Source organism: Curcuma longa, chromosome 15, assembly GCF_044706935.1.
Source record: "Curcuma longa cultivar G26 ecotype Majalengka, Jawa Barat chromosome 15, ITB_CL_G26_1.1, whole genome shotgun sequence".
In the NCBI taxonomy this organism is placed as follows: Eukaryota; Viridiplantae; Streptophyta; class Magnoliopsida; order Zingiberales; family Zingiberaceae; genus Curcuma; species Curcuma longa.
In genome coordinates, this window is record NC_133875.1 from 9,622,625 (window position 1) to 9,644,813 (window position 22,189).

At 39.4% G+C, this 22,189-nt stretch overlaps 1 protein-coding gene across 1 annotated transcript in view; it reads right to left on the minus strand.

Moving 5' to 3' along the window:
* Positions 1-9,071: 9,071 nt before the first annotated feature.
* LOC141846074 (MLO protein homolog 1-like) overlaps positions 9,072-22,189 on the minus strand; it is a 48,399-nt gene continuing 35,281 nt past the window's right edge. Inside the window, exons 7-14 of the mRNA XM_074734058.1 lie at positions 10,782-10,856; positions 10,563-10,651; positions 10,410-10,459; positions 10,278-10,318; positions 10,014-10,187; positions 9,793-9,828; positions 9,537-9,665; positions 9,072-9,449 (exon numbers count right to left, since the gene is read on the minus strand). Coding sequence (XP_074590159.1) covers positions 9,072-9,449; positions 9,537-9,665; positions 9,793-9,828; positions 10,014-10,187; positions 10,278-10,318; positions 10,410-10,459; positions 10,563-10,651; positions 10,782-10,856 — 972 coding nt within the window. The remainder of the gene's footprint in view (positions 9,450-9,536; positions 9,666-9,792; positions 9,829-10,013; positions 10,188-10,277; positions 10,319-10,409; positions 10,460-10,562; positions 10,652-10,781; positions 10,857-22,189) is intronic.

Genomic DNA, 22,189 nt, shown 5'->3' on the forward strand with positions numbered 1-22,189 from the left:
AGTTAGCGGTCATTTGTTATTGGGGAGAGATCTGTAAAAGGATATCCTGTGACAGGGGATAGGGTTCTTTTAGTATTTCCGGGGCGCCTGAGTGACACGGGCAGACCTTGAACCGGGCTTCTAGAACCGTTTCAAACCAATAACGAGTGACGTAAGAACACCAATGATTTAATTCGAGGATTCCTGACGAGGTTGAATTGGATAATTTGGTTGACATTCCTACAATTGAACAGTTATTGAGGAAAGGTAGAGGATCCATGACTATTAATACATTCTCTGAGGAGTCCGAAATCCTAGGATCGCTTCACCCATCAGTGTCACAGTCGATCCCTTTCTCCGACTTCTAGGATAAAGCACTTTAAAACACTCCCATCTCCCCCACACAACTCATGATCTATATTCTCTCCACCTTTTTGTGCTAGATTTAGTAAGTAGTTCCACGGTCCGAAGAACAAGCTCCCAAGCCCTCTCCGACTTTATCCGGTCCAGAGAACGAGCTACTGAGCCCTCTCTGACCTAGTCCAGAGAACGAGCTCCCAAGCCCTCTCCGACTTCATCCGGTCCAAAGAACGAGCTACCGAGCCCTCTCTAACCGAGTCCGAAGAACAAGCTCCCGAGCCCTCTCCGACTTCATCCGGTCCAGAGAACGAGCTACCGAGCCCTCTCTGACCTAGTCCGGAGAACAAGCTATCGAGCCCTCTCCGACTCCATCTGGTCCAGAGAACGAGCTACCGAGCCCTCTCTGACCTAGTCCGGAGAACGAGCTACCGAGCCCTCTCCGACTCCATCTGGTCCATCTGAATATATTGAACTTAATTCTTGTCCAACTAAAATGAACTTAAATCTGTGTCAACATCCAAACAACAATCGGGACAAACTACATCAACAGCTAAGACTTCTTCCTGATCATCTAAACCAGAACTTATCTTTTCCCAGCCTACAACTAGGACTTTTCCTTGCCTAGCCTACAACTAGGACTTTCCCTTGCCCAATCTTCCAGATCAGGACTTCCACTGCTTCCGCTGCCTAGTCTAACCGACTAGGACTTCTCGCTAGTCATCTGGTCAAACTGACCTAACTAGACTTCTCACTCACATCAAACATCTGGTCATATTTTGATCAACCCATGGTCAAACTGACCAGACCTAGGTGTATTGTCAAACATCAAAACTCTAGGCAAGATCTAGTGCTTCTTGCACTAATAATCTCCTCCTTTTTTATGTTTAATAATTTCTTAAGTTAATATGGGTCAGGGTTAATAATCTGGGAGAAATCTATATGATTAACTTAAGTCCCTTCTCCCCCTTTTCACATATCAAAAAATATTAATTTTAAGTCAATTTTACATCAACAATTATGGTATTCCTATGATCACAACTTAGTCTTGACAATTCTTGAAAGACCATAGTAGTTTTAAAAAAATAATTTTTTTAAGTGATTTTCAAATGACAGGCTTTTTCAAGATATTCCATAATAGAATTTTCCAAAATAATTTTGCAAAGGCTTGTGAAATCAATTTTTCAAAAGATTTTCTAATCAAGTTTTGAAAGTATTTCACAATAATTTTTTTATAGAATTTTCAAGATACTTTTGCAAAGTCCCCTTTTTTTCTTTAAATCAATTTTTCAAAATATTTTCAAATGAGTTTTGAAATAATTTTGCAAACATAAATTTTGCAATAATTTTAAAAGAAGTTTTAAAGTATGTTTTTCAAAATAGTTTTCAAATATAAGTTTTGAAAAGATTTTTAAAATAATTTTTTAAAAGTATTTTCAAAATAAGTATTTCTAAAATAGATAGTTTTGAAAAACTAGTTATTATCATTTTAAGTCAGAATCTCCCCCTTAACCTGACACGTCCTCAGAACTTTTTGTTAACCGCAAAGCAATCTCCTTGCTTGTCTTAGGGTTTGACCCAAACCAAAAGAATAATAGATAATATTTTAAAATAATTTTAAAATATAATTTTAAATAATTTTCAAAGATTTTTAAAATGAATTTTTAAGAGTTTGTATATAAAAAATAACTTTGAAATAATTTCACTCTTTCGATTTGGACCACCCCGGCCCTAAACATGACACTTCCTTAGAGCTCCTTGTTAACCATAACTCCCTAAGTGTCTTAGGGGTTAATCTAAATCAATAGAGTAAATAACTTATGGTATTTAAAATATAATTTTTAATTAAACTTTTATGCTTGGTCTCTCCCTAAATCTGACACTCTCTTACAGTCTGTTTGGGAGGAGGTGAGGGAAAGGGAGGGAAAGGTAAGGAAGGGGAAAAAAATTTTACCTGTGTTTGGGATGGGGTGAGATAAGGAGGGGAAGGGGAAAGAAAGGGAAAGCTTCCCCTTCCATGCTCATGAATAAGCACAATTTTTTACACCCCAAATTGGGGTGTAAGGAAGGGGAAGTAAATATTAAACATGTCTATTCCAATTTTACCCATCTAAACCGATCAGTGATCTCCACCACCTCCTGGAACTCCTTCCCCACCGCGCTCCTAGCGCCCATCTCCGCGCCGACGTCCACCGCGGTCCCTGCCTGCGCTTGATGTTTGCCGCCGTCGCGCGCATCTCCCGGCGCCGCAGCGCGTAGACGGCGTCGAGCCCTGCGGGGCAGAGCATCTCGCGGACGCACAAGCGGCGCAGCATCCGCCACTTGGGGCCGTTGGGGTTCCACATGATGTCGGCGTCGCCGCCGTAGGATATGACGCGGGCGGAGGCGGGGACGTCCCAGTTGGCAAAGGCGGCGTCGTGGTCGCGGAGGACCTCGGCAAGGAGATTACGATGCTGAGCTTGGCGCCAAGGCATATGCTGAAGATGGGACCGTGGGTGCGGGCGAGACAGCCGAAGTGCGTGTGGAGGTCAGATTGGAGGAAGGGGAGGCTACCAAGGAGTGGAATGCCGCGGGGACCGGGAGGCAGAGGATGACCATAGCGTCGAAGTCGGCGGGCAAAAGCAGCGTGGACTCAGATCCGCGTGCGGCCTCTTGTACGGAAGGGCAAGTTCGACGAAGACGCAGCGGGAAGATGGGAGCGATGCCGAGATGTCGGGGAAGAAGAGCAAGGAGCGGAAGCGAGAAAGAAGGATGGAGGACATGGGATACAACACCACCGTCGGTCGGTTTCATCGCCATTTCCGATCCCTCAACGACTATCTCAAAAAAATTTTAATAATAATAAGGATATTTTTGACATTTTATATCTTTAACTTCCATTTCCTCTCCTTTGAACCTTCCTTTCCTCCCAACAAGGTTACTTTTCTTCTCCTCCCTTCCCTTTCCTTCCCCTCCCTTCCCCTTCCATTAATGAACCGTCCCTCACTCTATCCAAACAGAGTGTTAGGACTCCTTGTCGACTACAAGGCAATCTCCTTATGTGTCTCAGGAGTTGTTCCAAGTCAAAAGCTCACTTTAAACATCTTCTTAAAATATGAGTTAAAAAAATGTTTTCAAACTATTAGTGTTTTTCTTTAAACTTAGTTTTTTTAGGAGGTCTATAAAAAATAAGTCTTTCAAGAATAACATCCCCCTCAACTAGACACTCTTCTTAGGATATCCTTGTTAACCACAATGATTTTCTGTCTATGTGTCTTAGGGTTTTTAAACTTAGTGTTGACCTAGAGGTTTGTGTTTAAGTATTGGTCAATCAATTTTTCCAAGATATAAAGTTTTGAAAGTTTTAGCATATAGTTACACCCAGTAAGCACGAATCTCAAGTAAATATCAAATTTTCAAAAATAATTTTTATGAAAATATTTATAATAATTTTTGAAGAAGTTTTTCAAAACTTTGTATTTTAATGTCCTTATCATCTCACCCATTCTGAGAGCCTCAATACATGACATACAAGGGTTACCTTATGGGTTTTGTGAGATGAGTTACAAATTTTATCTTTATTAATTTTAAGTTAAGTTCTAATGAATGTTTGACCTTGTGTTAGATTCAGGTTTAACTGTCAGTCAATTAAGTCCACATTTCAAAAATCGACTTCCAGGTCATGGTGAGGCAAGGGCCTTCTTGGTTATCGGAACAACGATCACTTCCTTAGACAAAACCATTTTAAGAAATTATGACCTTAATCAAGTACATCTTGAGAAGCCTTGGTCTAAATAGTTTAGGATGTGGCAAGGTAGCTTCGGTCAGTTTCACTTAGCTAAGCAAGTCACTCAAGGTACTCCTTACCCCACTTAACTAACTAGACCAAGCTTCCCTAACGTACTATCATCTCGCCCCACCTTGGTGCTATGTTGGCAAGTGTCAACCATTCATGTATCCTTAACTAATCGTTCTAAATTAAGCAGTAATTAAACATGACGACATGACATGTTTGTATATTTAAAATAAAGCATATACATATTCATTACACGTATGCATGAGTCAAATAATTTAAGTAATTTTTTAATTTCTAATAATGTATCAAATTCTCAATTTGATATATTTCGTATGGACCCACGAGTGTGTCAACCCACTTTAACACACTTTTAATTTTATTTAAATTTTAGTTTCATTTAGTAATATTTTAATTCAGTTTCATAATTATAAGTATTTTATTATAATTAGATTCATGTCTTTTAATTTTGAATTTTAATTGATTTAGTTTTGAATTTTGAATTTAAGTTTTGAATTTTTAAATTAAGTTTTGATTAAGTTTGGTTGAATTTGTATAGTTTGATTAAGTTTTGTTTATTATTTGATTATGTTTTGATTGAATTATTAATTTATATAGTTTGATTAAGTTATGGTTGAATTAGTAATTTTATTATTTAAATTTAATTTTTTTAAAATTTATATTTAACTTGTTAAAATTCATAAAATTATTTCCCTAAATTTTAGGATTTCATTTTAAAATTTTTAATTTAATTTCTTAGAATTATACAATGTTTCATAATTAAAGGATACCCGATTATAGTTATTTTATTATTTAATTTTATATTTTTAATATTTAAATTTGAATAATTATTTTTAAGATTTGAATATTTATTATAAGAATTTTTAAGATTTAGTTTTATATTTTTCGTAATTAAATTATTAATGTTAGGATTTCTTTTGATGGGTTTTGAATTCTTCTTACTATTAAGATTATCTTGATTAAATTATTAAATGAATTTAAATTAATCAACTTATCTTAATTTTTATTAATTTTATCTTATTTGGTTGAATTTTTATTAATTTTTAGATTTATTAAATTAATTAAAATTGAATTAATCAATTTATCCTTATCTTGATTGAATAAGTTAAAAAATTAATCTAATTTTTTATTTATTTATATTAAATCTAGATTAATTAAATTTAAATTATTAATTATTAAATTTATTAAATTTTAATTAGTTAATTTATTATTTAATTTAGATTTATTAATTAATTTTATTCAAATTAGAGGAATTTTTATTGTTGATAAGTTCCAAGTTGACTTTTTCTATATAGCTTATCTAAATTTTCAATAAACTTATCTAAATTTTCAGAAAAATTAAATCTAGCATGGAATCAACATTTAGGTCGTCTGGAATCAACATTCAGGTCGCCTGAATCATCAATCGGGTCGCCTGGAACCATTCAGGTCGCCTGGAATAAGTTGACTCAGGTTTGACCTGAGTTGATCCCGAACTTGATTCAGTTGTCTTTGTTTGCTTCACTTCTTTTTTATCCATCTTGCTTCCAACTCCTGGTTCCTACAAGACAAGCATGTTGATGCAGTTTTGTCCCGATTGTTATTTTGATGTTGACACAGATTTAAGTTCAGTTTAATTGGATAAGAATTAAGTTCAATATATTCAGATTGATCAATAAGATCGGAGCGGGCTCGGTAGCTCGTTCTCCGGATTAGGTCAAGAGGGCCCGGTAGCTCGTTCTCTGGACCGGAATGAGATCGGAGAGGGCTCGGTAGCCTCGTTCTCCGGATTAGGTCAGAGAGGGCTTGGTAGCTCGTTCTCTGGACCGGATAGAGTCGGAGAGGATCCATGATACTTTCTCATGGCAGGTCATTCAGTATACATTCTCCAATGCATACCCGTGTGTCAACTTGATATCTCATATCCATGACTTGTGAGATCAAGTCATCATGTTGATCTACATGCTAGTCTCGTCGCATTAACATTGTCCTTGAATGTTAATACTTGACTATGAATCATTTAGAGTAGTGTTCTCTATATCATCTCACTATCGATTCAATCAATCGATTGATATAGATATGAACGATCTACTCAAGGACATTATTATACTTAGTTATATGACACGAATATCAAGTAAATATAATAACCACAATAAAATGCCTTTATAAAATGTAGAAATATGATACAATGAGTCTATACAACAATCATCAAATGATTGGCTCTAGGGCTCTCACTAACAGCTATGTCAGTTACGATAGTGAATCAATGGACTGATGTGGAGGTGCTCAAAAGGTAAACCAGGTGCTCAAATCTGCCATATAAGAAGCTACAAAGGGAACCCTAAACGAAACATTCACGCTCATTCCATGGTGACTCTTCACACGATCGAAGCTCCCTAGATGTTGCCACAACATTGAGACGTTGCACCGATAACCACATGCAATTGCTAATCCATTTGTCGGTAACATAGTAATTTTATTTTACTTAGTTTATTGTATTTAATTCTTAGGACGGTAAAAGTGTTACCGTTCCTATACTTTTTGTAAAGATGAAACTTTTTCTCGTGCGAGAAAGTGTTTATTAGTGGAGAATGAATACAGTCAAAGACTACGAGCCTTGGAATAGCGATAAGCGCTATTCACCCCCTCTAGTGCTCTCACTGGTCTTACAATTGGTATCAGAACGGAGACGCTCAAAATTAGTGCTATAGGATCATTGAGAGCGCTAGAGGGGGTGAATAGTGCATACGTTGTATTTTTATAATTTTCTATAATACTCATAAAATCTTGCGTAGATAGAAATCGAGAGGGCAGCGGAAAGAATAACACTATACAAGGATTTGTAGGATCATTTAATGCGTTAGAGGGGGGTGAATAGCGTGGTCGTCGTTTCTCGTTCGATCATTCTATTAGAATAACTTAGCAGTGGATTAGTAAAACAAGCACATGGACACACAAATTTTTGCTTAGTTCCTAACCCTCATGGTTAATACATCCAAGGCCTATGTACAAGAGGCGCTCGTCCACTAGTGGTCTCCTTTTCGAACGTTCGTTCGGAGGTGGAGAAACTCATCTTACAGTCCAAATAACAATAATAAATAAGAATAGAAAGTAAGATAGAAATTAAACCAAATAATTAATGTCGTTCTGGAAGTCCTAAGCATCGTGCACACCTCCTGATCTTACTCGGTTGCAAGAGCCTGACCTCGTTCTCGTTCAGAACCACTACTAGAAGGAGAGGATGACTTGTAATTGATTTCATCTTGTTGTTCACGTTCACCTCCTTTTATAGTCCATTTCGGTCGACTAGAATCTCGTTCTGGGTGACTCCACGTAGATCGTTGATCCATTATCTTCGCAATTGACTCGGCGCTTCTCGTCAACTGGAATCTCCATTCTGGTCGACTCCGTGCTAATGTGGAGGGTCTTGATAGACTTCAACTTCTGCTGCATTTATCTGATCCTGAGTCGTCTGAAATCCACAATCTGGTCACCTGAATCGTCTGATCGACTGGAACCCCAAATAAAGTCACCTGGATCCAATTGACTCAGGTTTGACCTAAGTTGACCTCGGACTTGGTTCAGCTGCCTCTGTTTGCTTCACTTATATTTTCTTTATCTTGCTTCCAGCTCCTAGTTCCTGTAAGACAAGCATACAAACATGTAAGCAACCTAAATCTTACTTTGTGGGTCTAACTTCATATTTCTATCGAAATCCTGAGTTAGTCTGATGCCTACTGTTCTACTCTGGGAACGCACCTTTATCCACTTCACTCGGTAGAAGTTTTGCCAATAAATCCTCCAGACTTATTGGACTTTCCGCTTAGTTATGGTCCTCGGCCCCCAGGAATTTGCTGCTAGGGCCGGTCCTCCTGACTGCTTAGACTTTCACTAAGCCTCTGGTGCTCCTGACCTTACTCACTTGGACTTTGGTCATGCTTCCCAATCCTCCGATACTGCATGGACTTGTACCTGGTGCACTTGACCTGCCTAAGACTTCTGTCTGATCCTCCAAATCAGAACTTTCCTTTGCCTAGTCTACAACTAGGACTTTTCCTACCTAGCTTCACTCACCAGGTCTTCCACTGCCTACTCTAACCGACTAGGACTTTTCGCTAGTCATCTAGTCTGACTAGACTTCATTCATATCCAACACATCAGGTCCTATTTAGATCAATCCTTGGTCAAACTGACCAGACCTAGGTGTATTATTAAATATCGAAACTCTAGACAAGATCTAGTGTTTCTTGCATCAACAAAAAATAATTTTTAGAGATTGATTCTTTCCTTGACCTCAATCAACACAAAGGAGATGTCGCCACCGTACCATTTGCAACAAGAGAGAAATATTTATTATCTCCAACCACCCTGGCAAATAATCACAAGGAAAATTAACAGTGCCGAGAAATTAAGAAACTATAAAAGGAGAAGTACCGTACCATTTGCTAGGAGGTTGACAACTTATGAGGTCAGCAAGTCAGAATGCTCAGTTGGTCAAATCGGCTGGGTCGGTCAGATCGGCTTGGCCAATCAGATTGACTCAATTGGCAGATTGACTCAATTGGTTAGCTTGGTCAATAGGAAATCGTTGACACATTATATGAAGTACTATGTTGATCAAATGTTAGATCATGCTATATAATTCCTGCGTTGACCAAATCAAGGGATTATTCTCTAATGACCGAGTTAAAGACCACCCTTACTTACCTCCACATCACTCCATTTACTAGAATTGATGATTTATTTTTTAAACCTTATTAGGCCACCAATGTCCTCCGCAAAGCTTCTTTGTGTTTTTGCTCCTCTCTTTAAAATCATCAAATTGCCAACATTATTTTTTTTCTCTATTGGAAACAAAGAACTGACTTCTTTGGTTTGTTGTACATCACACAATACTAATCCTGAATGTTTCTTTATAGAAGATAGAAATGAATTGATACAGAATGACTAGCACAAGCCAGTATTAACTACGATAAGAGGAAGGAAATGAAAAATCTTGGTGGTGAGTCTTATCGTCCGTGGGCGTGGGTGGTCTTCTTGGTTCAAACTCCTGCAGCGTCACAGCGTTGACTTCCGATTCCTCATCCCTGTCTGAGTGAGAAAACCTGGGCGACGCCGGAGCGCTTTCTACGTCAGTTGACTTGGCCTTGCTCTTGTAGAGCAGGTGCAGGGGCGATGACCCCCGGCTTGGCGTTGCCTCTCCATCTCCACTGGTCAGCCCCGAAGCCACGCTCGCCCCTGCATCCCTCAGTCTCTTCTTCCTCTTCGCAGCGTCTCTCCATTTCTTCAGGGCTTTTGCTGTTTGCTCCTCGAATATTGCCTTCTTCATGTGCGACCCCATCTGCCATCATCGTCAAACATTCATCTCGGTTTGCTTTAAACGCAATTTAAAACAACAACATTACTAAGATGTGCATCTTTGTCCTACTTGTGTCACCAAAGCGTACAAGGGGAGAGTGATGTAGCTGCACAAGACTTGTAGAGCTATCCCCATCGCCACCTTTAGCACCGTAAGCCAAAACTTCTCGTAGAAGCAGGATTTCAATTTGAATTCGTACTGCACAGATAGTCAAACTACTGAAATTGATTTATTATTTCCTTTATCATATTTGCTCCTTGAACTTAAAAAAAATAAAATCACACTAATTTTATTCTGGAAAGGTTATGAGGTAGTAATGACTTACCCATGTCCATAGAAAATGTGAAATTTGGAATGCATTCTGCAGAAACACAAGCATTCAAATAACAGATATGAAACAAACTGATATTATGGTTAATCACAAACAGAATCATCATGTTGCAACCGTGATTTAATTGTTTGATACACTGATAAGAAGGAAGATTGATTCCACAAGGTTATTAACTTGATTATCAATTCATGGAATCAGTTGTAGATGAAATTTACCTCGAACAAAGTCAGATGTATCAGGAAGAGGATCCACTGAGGCCTGTTGAACCAAAAGTACTTGTTGCTTGGTTCAACCACTGGAGCTCCTATTATTATGTTTGTTCTATTCTGAATCTCTTGAGCCATTTCCATAATGACGAGCTCCAACTTCGTGCCAACAAGTAAAAGAACCTACGATGTAATTCTATGGCACTGTAATTTCAAGTCATTGGATAAGAGTAAGAATGGCTGTAAAAGAAAGAAGGGAGTGGAGTGACCTACCACAAGTGGAACAAAGGATACTGTAGCGAGCGTGTAATATCCTGCATGCATCAATGGGATGGCAATTGTGTAGAAAAGAACAATTACTAAACCAACTATAGTTCGTTGAAATACTTTTAACTAATTATATACCATTGATATCAAGAAGCAGAATGAAGACTGCGAGAATCCACAATGGAGGGCTGTCAAAAATCAAATGGTGGAAACATGATGAAGATGTTAGTTAATTTGTTTCTTTTCAAGAAAAAAATAGATATCTGCAGGTGAATAATCAGCTGGACAAACCTGATGCCAACAACAACTTTGAAATCATCCTCCAGGGACCTTTTTATGTACTTGTGGAAATTAAAATTGCTGTTTGGAGACAAATGCGCCTATTTTTGTTGTTGTACGATTTTCAGAAACATAAAAGTATGCGTATCGCATTAAAACATTACATTAAATTACTTTACTTAAATTAGAAAGATTCAGAAATAAAAAAATGGAACGTGATTAGAAGGATACATTTATAAAGCCGTGGCGCATGGTCAAGTAGTCTACTTTCGTCACTGATCCAAAGAACTGCCTTATAAACGCCACCTGTCATTTTTAAAAATATAAAATGAATTGCTAGTTACATGGTTAGACATTCTTTCAATTTTTTAGCTTTTTAAAGTTGTATTTAAGTTTATAATGAAAGTTCAACATCATTGAACCTTTGGCCTTCTTTTTATATAAAATAAATGGCACTTTAAAAGCCTCTCCATTTATTATAAGGACTGTAAATATTTTCGAAAAAAAAAGGTGCAAGACAGCCATGGCACCCCTCGTGCACACGTTGATTAAGACAAAAACAACCCGTGATGACTTAATAAAGTGTTTTTTTCATGAGAACTTCCTCTTGCATTTCATTTCATCCCTAACAATTTAAGTCTTCTAAATTCTTGACTCATAAATTTTTTTTCTCCCTTTCCTTTGCTGATTCTAGAAGTGATTTTAAGGCAATAAACATCTACGAGTGTTGGTGATGTTGCGGAAATCTACTTCCTCGCTAACGTCAATGACAAAGCTCTCTTCCATTGTATGAATAGACTTATGTAGATCAACAAATATCAAATGGCGCTAGAATATTTGGACAAGCCCTTTTGATACTTATATTAATCTCCAAGGGAGAACTTGGGAGAGAAAAAATGGACCAAAGAAAAAAAAGAGTTAGAGAGAATGAGAGAGACAGTTGGCAGGGATTCTCATACCATGGTTGGTTTTACCTCTTTATACAACCTAAACTCTATTAGTGTGGGCCTTACAGTAGAAGTGAGGGGTTCTAATTAAGATAGGTTGATTCTGCAGTATTTCAGAATTTGTAGTAGCCGAGCATGCACCTTGTTCTACCTCGTACGAGTGGGACTCATGCCCTGCAAGAGCCATGTAAGGTCATCGCTTTCTCTTGTCAAGGGTTATAATAGGTCGGGGCCTTTTGGGCATTAGACTCGTCATATAAGGGTGGACAACAGTCCACGCTCTTCGAAGGGGCAAATTATGTCCAAAGTTATGTAAACACTCAGGAAGTCGTGCACTTGGAATTGAAGAGGCATTCGAGAGACCACGCCTTCTAGTAGTCAAAGGGGTTCTAGGGAGCTTAGCATTTTGGAAGAGGAAAGGGGCACTTGAAAGAATCGAGTGATTGATAATTTCAACAGGCCAAAAACTTGATAGACTCCCACAAAAATACGGTCATGGTCAAATAATAAAAAATATCAAATCCATATGGACTGTTGATAGCTATAGTGATGTCACAAGACTAATTATCTAGACTCTACAAAAAGTGAAAAGGTTGAGAGTTATGGATATGGTAGAGAGAGAGATTGACTTGAGAATTTATGGAATGAGATGATTAAGTCTAGGATTTTTGTTTCACATCAATGCTAGGTGATATCCCTAAGTCATATTCACTCCCTTACTCTCTTTGTTTACCACCTTGTAGAGATTCTAACTAAGATACCAACTTGACCTCGTCAGGCTACATTGGCGTTTGAACTTGAAATCCTAGTGTGGTGACCCTCCAGTAAATGTCACGCCAGAAAGTTCGGTTAAGGTTTACCGTCTGTCACAGGGCGCTCCGGTCATACGATCCAAATGTCATATCCTCTGTCACCGAGTACCCCCTATTAAGGGCCTTATCCTAGTGGCCACCAACCATTAGCTATCCTTTATGGGAGTTTATCATCATGTAAGGATTACTTCAGAAAGTCCGATTAAGGTTTACCTCTTATCACGAAGTGCTCCGGTCATACGATCTTAAGATCTCCTTACACAGTAATCTACCCCTCATAATCATGTACATGCGCTCACACAAGCATATCATCAAACAAGTTTAAGATACACAATACAACATAAAGCAAGTGTAAACACTTCATAAAATAGGAAAAAATAACATGAACTAGTTCTTACATGATCATCATGACATTAATGTTCATCCTACATTCTAAACTCATAGATCTACTCCATTACAAGAAGGTTACAACAAGAATACAAACAAATTGTCATTCACAAGAGAGGGGAGGACTTATCTTGAATCTCGGGCATCCTTGGAAGTTCTTCTCGCTCCAGAGTAGGATGGATCGACAAGGATGAAACTTCTAGGGCCTTCCCCAGAGTGGGGAGGCACCGGCCCCAAGCCAAGACCTTAGGATTTCCAAGATACCCAAAAGGGATGCAAAAAGAGATATTTATAGGTCTACGTGAGACATGGCCGTGTCTCATGGCACGGCCTGAAAATTCACCTTAAGGATTTTGTGAGCATGGCCATGCTTTGTATTCACCCCCCAGCTAGTCTTATTCTAGAAGAGAGGCACGGTCGTGCCTTGTAGGCACGACCCATGGTCTGATTCATTCTGATTTGAGGGCACAGCCATGCCTGATAGGCACGACCCTAGACCTTTTTGACACTAGCAGAAGGGCATGATCGTGCCTTCAATGTGGTCAAATGTCATGTGCGTCAGGCTAGTCAACAAGTCTAGTCACATGTGTGTTAAGTTGGATATTCATGGGTATCGCAAGTCCCTCCCCTTGAGTTGGGACAAGGAGAGGAGTCAAATGAGGCTCAATTCTCAAGAGAAGAAAAGATTGGAGGGGACGCTAACATGTCTTCATAATTATGACACTTTGTCACTGTATCTTAATGCAATCTCCTTACAATGGGTACAATTAAAGGAGGGTAGGCAATCCACCTACCTTTTAATGTGGTTGTGCTAGTGCCCCTTTCTTGGGTTTTATTGCACCTACCTTTCTTGGATTGAGAAGAGAATAATAGAGAAGAATTTTCGATCTCTCAACTCAATGGACCAACAAACAAAGTTGGAGAGAGAATAATAAAGAAGACCACCTCGATCTCATTACTCAAAAGACCAATGCAATTAGCGAGGGGATAATAAGGAAGACCACCTTCATGTTGTGACTCAAAAGACCAATGAAAGTAGGAAGAAATTATTAGAGAAGATCACCTCGATCCCATGACTCATGAGTCATAAGAGTAAGGAAGTTGGCAAGCGGATAGTAAAGAAGGCCACCTCAATCCTGTCACTTGGAAGACTAACAAATTTAAAGGGAGGTTAGTAGAGAAGACCACCTTAATCCTATGACATGAAAGACCATCAAAATCATGGAGATCTTAATAAAGAAGACCACCTTGATCTCACAACTTGGAAGGTCAACAAAGTCGAGGAGAGAAGACCACCTTATCCCATGACTCGGATGATCAACAAAATTGGGGAGACATTAATAAAGAAGACCATCTCAATTATACGACTTGAAAGGTCAACAAAGTCAATGAAAGGTTAATAGAGAAGACCACCTCAATCTCGCACTTGAAAGGCCAATAAACTTAGGGAAAACTTAATCAAGAATACCACCTTAATCACGTGACTTGGAAGGAACGGAAAGTTAAAGAGAGCTTAATAGAGAAGACCACCCCAATCTTGTGACTTGGAAGGCATGTAAACTTAGGGAGAGGTTAATAGAGAATGTCACCTTGATCCTGCTACTTGGAAGATCAACCAATGAAGTCAGGGGAGAGATAGTGGAGAACTCAACCATTGGAGGAGATTAACATTTATTGGGCTAACGCCCACAAGGAATGGGATGTCATTGATTTTAAATGTTCTACACCACACAAACTTCCTTTCATCTCCAAAGGAAAATGCTAGCCATAGTATTTCCATGTAGAAGTCATTAAATATCTCTCACCCTGGTCATTTGTTACAAATTGAAGAAGAATGTCTTTCGGACTATGTAATGCTCCAGCGACCTTTCAAAGGTGTATGACAGTAATATTTTCAGACTTCATAGAGAACATCATGGAGATCTTTATGGATGATTTTTCGGTATATGGATCTGATTTTGATGCGTGCCTAGACAACCTCTCAAAAGTCCTACAAAGATGTGAAGACGTTGATTTGGTCCTAAATTGGGAAAAATGTCACTTTATGGTCAACGATGGGATTGTTTTGGGACATAGAGTTTCAGCACAAGGAATAGAGGTTGATCGAGCCAAAGTTGAAGTAATTGAAAAACTTTCTATACCTAAGAACGTAAAAGATATAAGAAGTTTCCTCGGGCATGCAGGATTCTACCGGCGTTTCATTAAAGATTTCTCAAAGATCTCCAAACCTCTAACTAACCTTTTGGTTAAAGACGCAGAATTCCATTTTGATCACAGATGCTTAGAAGCTTTTCACACTATCAAGAAGGCTTTAGTAACGACCCCTATAATTCAAGCGCCAGATTGGACATTACCGTTCGAAGTCATGTGTGATGCTAGCGATTATGTTGTAGGAGCAGTCTTAGGACAGAGGAAGAACAAGATGGTGCATGCGATCTATTATGCTAGTAAGACATTGGATGAAGCACAAGTTAATTATACAACTACAGAGAAGGAGCTTTTGGCTTTAGTCTTTGCATTTGATAAATTCAGGTCTTATCTAGTAGGATCCAAAGTGATTGTATACACTGATCATGCGGCCATCCGATATTTGCAAAGCAAAAAGGACGCCAAACCAAGGTTAATTAGATGGATGTTGTTGCTCCAAGAATTTGATGCAGAGATCCGAGATAAAAAGGGAGCTGAAAATGTGGTTGCAGATCATTTGTCTAGATTACATCCAAAGAGAGATGAGACCACTAAAGATGCTATGCCGATCAATGACAATTTTTGGATGAGCACCTTATGGCAGTCACACATGCAAAAGCTCCTTGGTATGCAGACATAGCTAACTACTTGGCTTGTGGCATTCTACCACCGCATGTCTCCTTCCAGAAGAAGAAGAGGTTCCTCGCGGACATCAGATATTATATTTGGGATGACCCCTACCTCTATAAGAAATGTAGTGATACAGTGATCCGTAGATGTGTACCTGAAGAAGAAATCGAGCAGATACTGTACCACTGTCATTCATCACCATGTGGGGGGCATCATGGAGGGTGGAAAACAACAACAAAGGTATTACAAGCAGGATTTTTTTGGCCAAATATATTCAAGGATGCTAGACAATATGTTATGCATTGTGATAATTGCCAACGAACAGGAAATATTTCTAAGCGCCACGAAATGCCTCAAAGCTCCATTTTGGAAGTTGAACTCTTTGATGTCTGGGGAATAGACTTTATGGGACCTTTTCCATCATCTTGTGGAAACAATTATATCCTTGTGGCAGTGGATTATGTGTCAAAATGGGTTGAGGCTATTGCTTCTCCTAAGTGTGATAGTGCTACAGTGATCAGAATGTTTAGGAAGAACATATTTCCCAGGTTTGGAATCCCTAAAGTAGTAATCAGCGACGGGGGGTCACATTTCATAGAAAAACAGTTTGAGAAGGTATTGATCAAATATGGAGTGAAGCACAAAGTAGCGACACCTTATCATCCACAAACAAGCGGACAGGTTGAAGTTTCCAACAGAGAGATAAAACAGATTTTGGAAAAAACTGTATCCCTGTACAAGAAAGGATTGGACACTTAAGCTTGATGATGCACTTTGGGCTTACCGAACGGCTTATAAAACCCCCATTGGAATGTCCCCATTCAGATTGGTATATGGGAAGGCTTGTCATCTACCAGTCGAATTAGAACACAGAGCATATTGGGCAATACAACGTCTGAACCTAGATTTGCATGCAGCCAGAGAAAAAAGGAAGTTTCAACTTCGGAGAATTAGAAGAAATAAGGATGGATGCCTACGAACAAGCAGAGTCGTATAAAGAAAGAACAAAAAGATGGCATGACAAACACATTATCCAGAGAGAATTCAAAGAAGGTGATATGGTCTTATTGTTCAATTCAAGACTAAAACTCTTCCCGGGGAAATTGAAATCAAGATGGTCCGGGCCCTTTAAAATTCTTAAAGTCTATCCCAATGGAGCTGTAGATATATGGGACAAAGAATCTGGAGTAAACAAAGTAAATGGACAAAGGTTGAAGAGATACTTCCTCGAACTGCCTTTCCAGGAAAAAGAGGATTATCTACTTGTTGAACCAAAGCCACCAGATTCGTGCAGGACAGAAGAATAAGGGGTCGAGCTAATGACCTTAAACAAGCGCTTCTTGGGAGGCACCCCAAGGGTTTTTGTGTAGTTTTCTTTTGTTATTTCATACATGTACATATCTTCATAGCTTTTGTTTGTTTCAATAGGTTATTAATAAGTTTTCTTGCTTTTGTAGGAAATTTTTCAAAACCAGAGTTCAATAAAGCTGGGTCGTGTCATAAAGGCACGGTCGTGCCTGTCATTAGGCATACTACAGCTTGAGGCCGTGTCTCATGGACACGGCCGTGCCTCCCAAACAAAAGGCTGACTGGACACGGCCGTGCCTCATAGGCACGGCCGTGCTTCACAAACAGTGTCGCGACCCTGTGTAACCGTGCCTCATCAGGCACGGGCGTGCCTGCCCAAACAGAAGCGCACCACACCAGGCCGTGCCTACCAGGCACGGCCGTGTCGACATCACAGTGTAGCCTACACCTACCCGTACCTACGAGGCACGGGCGTGCCTCCCACACAGAAGCACACAGTCCAGGCCGTGCCCTTAGGCACGGTCGTGCCTCTCTTACCATATAAAGGGCACACGGCCGTGTCTGCCCTAGCACACAGCCGTGCGCCCTCAAAAATCAGCACCTCTTCTCATTCTTTCACCTCTTTCTCCTTCCAAACTCCTTCCAACCCTATTTCTTACATTTCTTTCGCACCTTCCTTCTCTTCTCCACCTCTCTTAATCTCAGATCTATCACAAAAATTCCCAGATTTGCTTCAATCATCCTCTCTTCCCTAAATTTGACAACATGAGCAATATCTTAAAGAAATTTCACAGATCTGGAGGATCCGGCGAAGGAGACGAGCCGGGAAGGAGGAAAGGAAAAGAGCCTGCACAAGAAAAGGCTCCAGCAAAAGCGAAGAGCAAAACCACTGACAAAGGGAAAAGAAAGGCGACCGAGGAAGTCTCCGACAACAAATATGGCATCATCTTTCGGAACGACGACCAACGGGCCAGGTATAACTGTTTAGTTTCCCGCAAAATCATTTGCTCTCGTTATGCTGATAGTTACACTATGGAAACTTTAGGAATTAAGGATGATATAGCATGGATGTTGGATAACATTGGGTGGATAGACTTCATGGACTATAAATTTCCAACATACCCAAAAATAACTTTAGAATTCCTTAGTTCCCTAGAGGTCCACTATACAAGTGATGAAAAAGAAGAAGGAACTATCACTTTTAGAATGTTTAATGTTGAGTATTCGTGGACCCTAGAAGATTTCAATAATTATTTTAGGATGCCTATCGGAGTGACTAGGGATTTTGATAAGAGGTTTAGCAGTACCAAGTTTTGGAAGCAAATCACTTTGTCTGATGAACCCTATGACCCTTCAAAGACTAAGGCCTCTTTGTTGCAGAACCCAGTCTTTAGGTATCTTCACCGCGTCATGACCAAGACCATATTTGGTCGAGCTGAGAGTGACGGCGTGGTGAGGAAACTGGAACTATATTGCATCTGGGCAATGCTACATCAGGTTGAATTTGATACAGGGTTCCATTTCCTCCAAAACTTGGTTAAAATTTCTAAGTCCTCAACTGGAGCGATAGTTATTGGCGGCCTTATTACAGTTATCGCCTCATCTTTGGGTTGCGAGTTTGATAATTTAGAACCAATTTTAGGCAACACCAAGATAGATATCGACACATGTTTAGCGATGAGGATGATATGTAGGACCGAGGAGGGGTATGGTTTTAACATACATGATGGATTTCCATTTCCATTACCTCATCCAAAGACTACTATTAGAAAGGCCAAAAATTAGATTTTATGCACTCCAGTACCTAGTCACTCCACTCCTGTACATGAACCAGACTTGGAACAAGCCCAAGAAACTTCGTATCACCATGAACCCTCTTATCATGAACCTTCCTACCCTGGGATTGAGCCGGCTAGACATTCTTATGCATATGGTGAGTCTGGCTCAGCTTATGATTTTTCTGATTTTTGTACTTCTCTAGACACACTCCATGAAGAGCACTCTGCTTACCAACGTTAGTTGGATGAGTATGGTACTATGACTCAGGATCAGTTTAGGGAAGTACGGGACCATTTTAACAGGGCGGATGAGTTCTACTCTTCGGTGAACAGTTTCATGGGACAACAATATAGGGAGTGGAATAGAGAGGAGGAATTTAGGAGGTCTATGGATTTGACGCGTCAGCAGGTTGCCTCTCTATATCAGTATCATGAGAGTCTAGGCAACCTACCTCCACTTCCTAGATTTCCTCCTAGGTATCCGCCTCCTCCTCCAGACTATGGAAGGAGGTAAAAAGATTCAAGTCTGGGGGAAGCAATAACTGTAAATAGTGTATTTTGTTTTAGCTTGCTTTTTATTTTGAACTTTGCTTTTGAAATTTGTTTTGAACTTTGTTTATGCACTTTGCTTTGAAATTTATTTATGCAATTTGGTTTGAAATTTGCTTTGTAAATGCATGGTAATTAACATGTCATGAATCACCATGACACCTCAAATGTTTGTCCTTATGTAGAAATGCTAGCACTTGTTAAGATGACGATATTGATACTTGTAGTTGATTCTCTAGAGCTAAGTCTTTTCTTATCTTCGAAAGTAGGAAGTGAGCTAGTATTTCTTGAATGAATTGAGACTTGGCCTGGTTTTAGGATCTCTTACACTTATATCTAATCTAAGAGGTTGATACATCTCTGAAATTAGTCATGATTCATGAGACTTGATTAGTACTAGTGTTTCCATGGTAATCTTCCATTGCATTTTGGTTACTGGACGAACTCAATTCATTAAAGCTCTTTTGAAAAAATCTAAATCCCTTTCAAAAAAAAATGTTTTGCTTGCAATAATGTAAATACGTTGCAAACAAACAAACAAAAAAAAAGGGGATAAAAAATAGTATTAAGAGTGGAAACTTTTCATTTACCCTTTTGAGACCGGTAATGGTTATTGGAGAAATAAATGATTTAGTTCTCTTGAATTTGAGCTAGTCCTTTGAGACCTTATGCAATGGAAGGGATGAACCAAGCCTATGGCAGGTAAGTGTCTAAGGTCGGGAATACTTACGAATACGATGACATGACGACTTGACTTGAAGTAAGGATCTTGATACCAATTAGACTAAGGTCACTTTTGCACCAAGCACAGAGAACTACTTCTAGGTCATGTTTTGATGATTTCGAGTATCATGCTTACCATTGCTTCTATTGGATAATATTAGACCGATGTGCTTGAGATATTTACACTGCTTTGTATCATTTATCTGAATCTAGATGGAGATTTTTACTTGAGGACAAGCAAATGTTTAAGTCTGGGAGTGTGATGTGCGTAGGGATTATATACGATTCTTGTACTTTATTCGCACATCTTTCTGTACTTCATGTTATTCTCTGCGTTCATTACATCCTTTATTTGTGTATTAGGCATTATTTTTTCTATTTCCTAGTTCGGAGGACTGCTTGTGTGTTTGTGTGTTTGCAGGACAGAAACGGAGCAAAACAGACAAAACGGAGTACTAATTAAAGACAAGGCAAGACAGAGTCGTGCCTCAAAGGCACAACTGTGTCTAATACCTCCCCAGGGCCGTGCTAAGTGTACATGGTCGTGCTTGCTAATAGAAGACCAATTCCAGAGACCGTGCCCCAAGAGCATGGTCGTGCCTCTCAAACAGAAGCCCAACTGCTCTTGGCCGTGCCCCACAGGCATGGCTGTGCCCTTCTCCAATAGCAGCCAGGACATGACCGTGTCTCCCAGACACGACCGTGTCATTTTTCCAGTGCCACGCCAAGACATGGTCGTGCCTCTTAGGCACGAGGCACGGCCGTGTCTCATCAACAGAGAAGTGATAGCCCCTGGCCGTGCCTCACAAGCATGGCTGTGCCACCTGCTCAAATCATCCACTACTTGTGGCCGTGCCTCTCAGACACAGCCGTGCTTCACCAATAGAGTAGCGGCCACACATGGTCATGTCTCTTAGACACGGCCGTGTGACGGGGGCGTACCTGGCCATATAAATAGGGCTCTTATGAGCCCTAAAAAGGGGGAAGACTTTGGAGAGACCAAGGAGCGTTCTAGAGCCACCGACACCTCATTCCGAAGCAAGATTCGACGATCCGTTCATCTGTTCGGACACTCCATCACCTCCATTCACCATCTTCACAGAGATTGCAAGTCGGAGAAGAAGACATCATTGATAAGTTCTTTTCCTTGTTTTCTTCTTATATTCGAGGGATAGAATGTATTATTTATAATCTTCTTCGTGTTGTAACCTCTCCGCTATGGAGTAGTCCTCTAGATTCTAGGATGTAGGAGGAATTGAGGTTAATGGTTGATTGTACTTGTGGATTTGTTAATTACCATGTTCTATGATATGAATGTGCAATTTGCTTCATGAATTTCTGCCTTGTGCTTATTTGATGATATGTTTGTGAATGGGTATTGAATTTATGAGGATAAAGATGATTTATGGTTTGAGGATTCTTAGGATCGTATACCCGGGGCACCTCATGACAGGAGGAATGCCTTTAACCGGACCTTCCGAGGAATTTCTTAGGCTATGATAAATCTTTATGAGGGATAACTAATGGTTGCTTATTGTTGGGGAAAGGTCTTTAAACGGATACCCAGTAACAGAGGGTAGGACATCTAGTAGTATACTGGGGCGCCCGAGTGACAGCGGGAATGCCTTAACCAGGCTATCTGAAGTCATCTCAAATCGACAATAGTAACACTAGAACACCATTGATTTATTCCGAGGAAATCTGACGAGGTCTAATTGGATATTTTGGTTAGAATCCCTACAATTATGTATTTATTGAGGAATGGTAGAGGATCCATAGTCAAATAATCATTATCTCAAGGAATCCGAAGTCCTAGAATCGCCTTCCCAAACACTGTCACAGTTGAATTCTCTCCAATTAAGGATTAGAAGCACTACAACACTCTTTCTCCTCCACATCAATCCAATTTACACGAACTCTCCATTCTTATTGTGCTGATTTAGTAATTAATTCCACGGTCCTTATGGATTTGATATTTTATTACTTGACGATATTTCGTACACTTGCGGAAAGCCTATCAGAGAGTTGCGTGCACTGGATTATCCTTGGTGATCAAAATGTTTTTCTAGTGAGACTATTGCTTGATTGACATTTTCTCAACTAGATCAATTTGTGAAATTGACCAACATGTGAAATATAAACTACTCTCTTAAATATGTTCGTCAAATATCAAAACATCTCAAGAGAACTAACACCTTAAACCAACATTGTTAGAAATTATGATTTTAGTTGTTCTAAATGATTGTATTGTAATGTATGCTAACTACATTTGATGTTGTGTTGTGATTTATGTTAGTGCTTGAACGAATTGAAAAAAA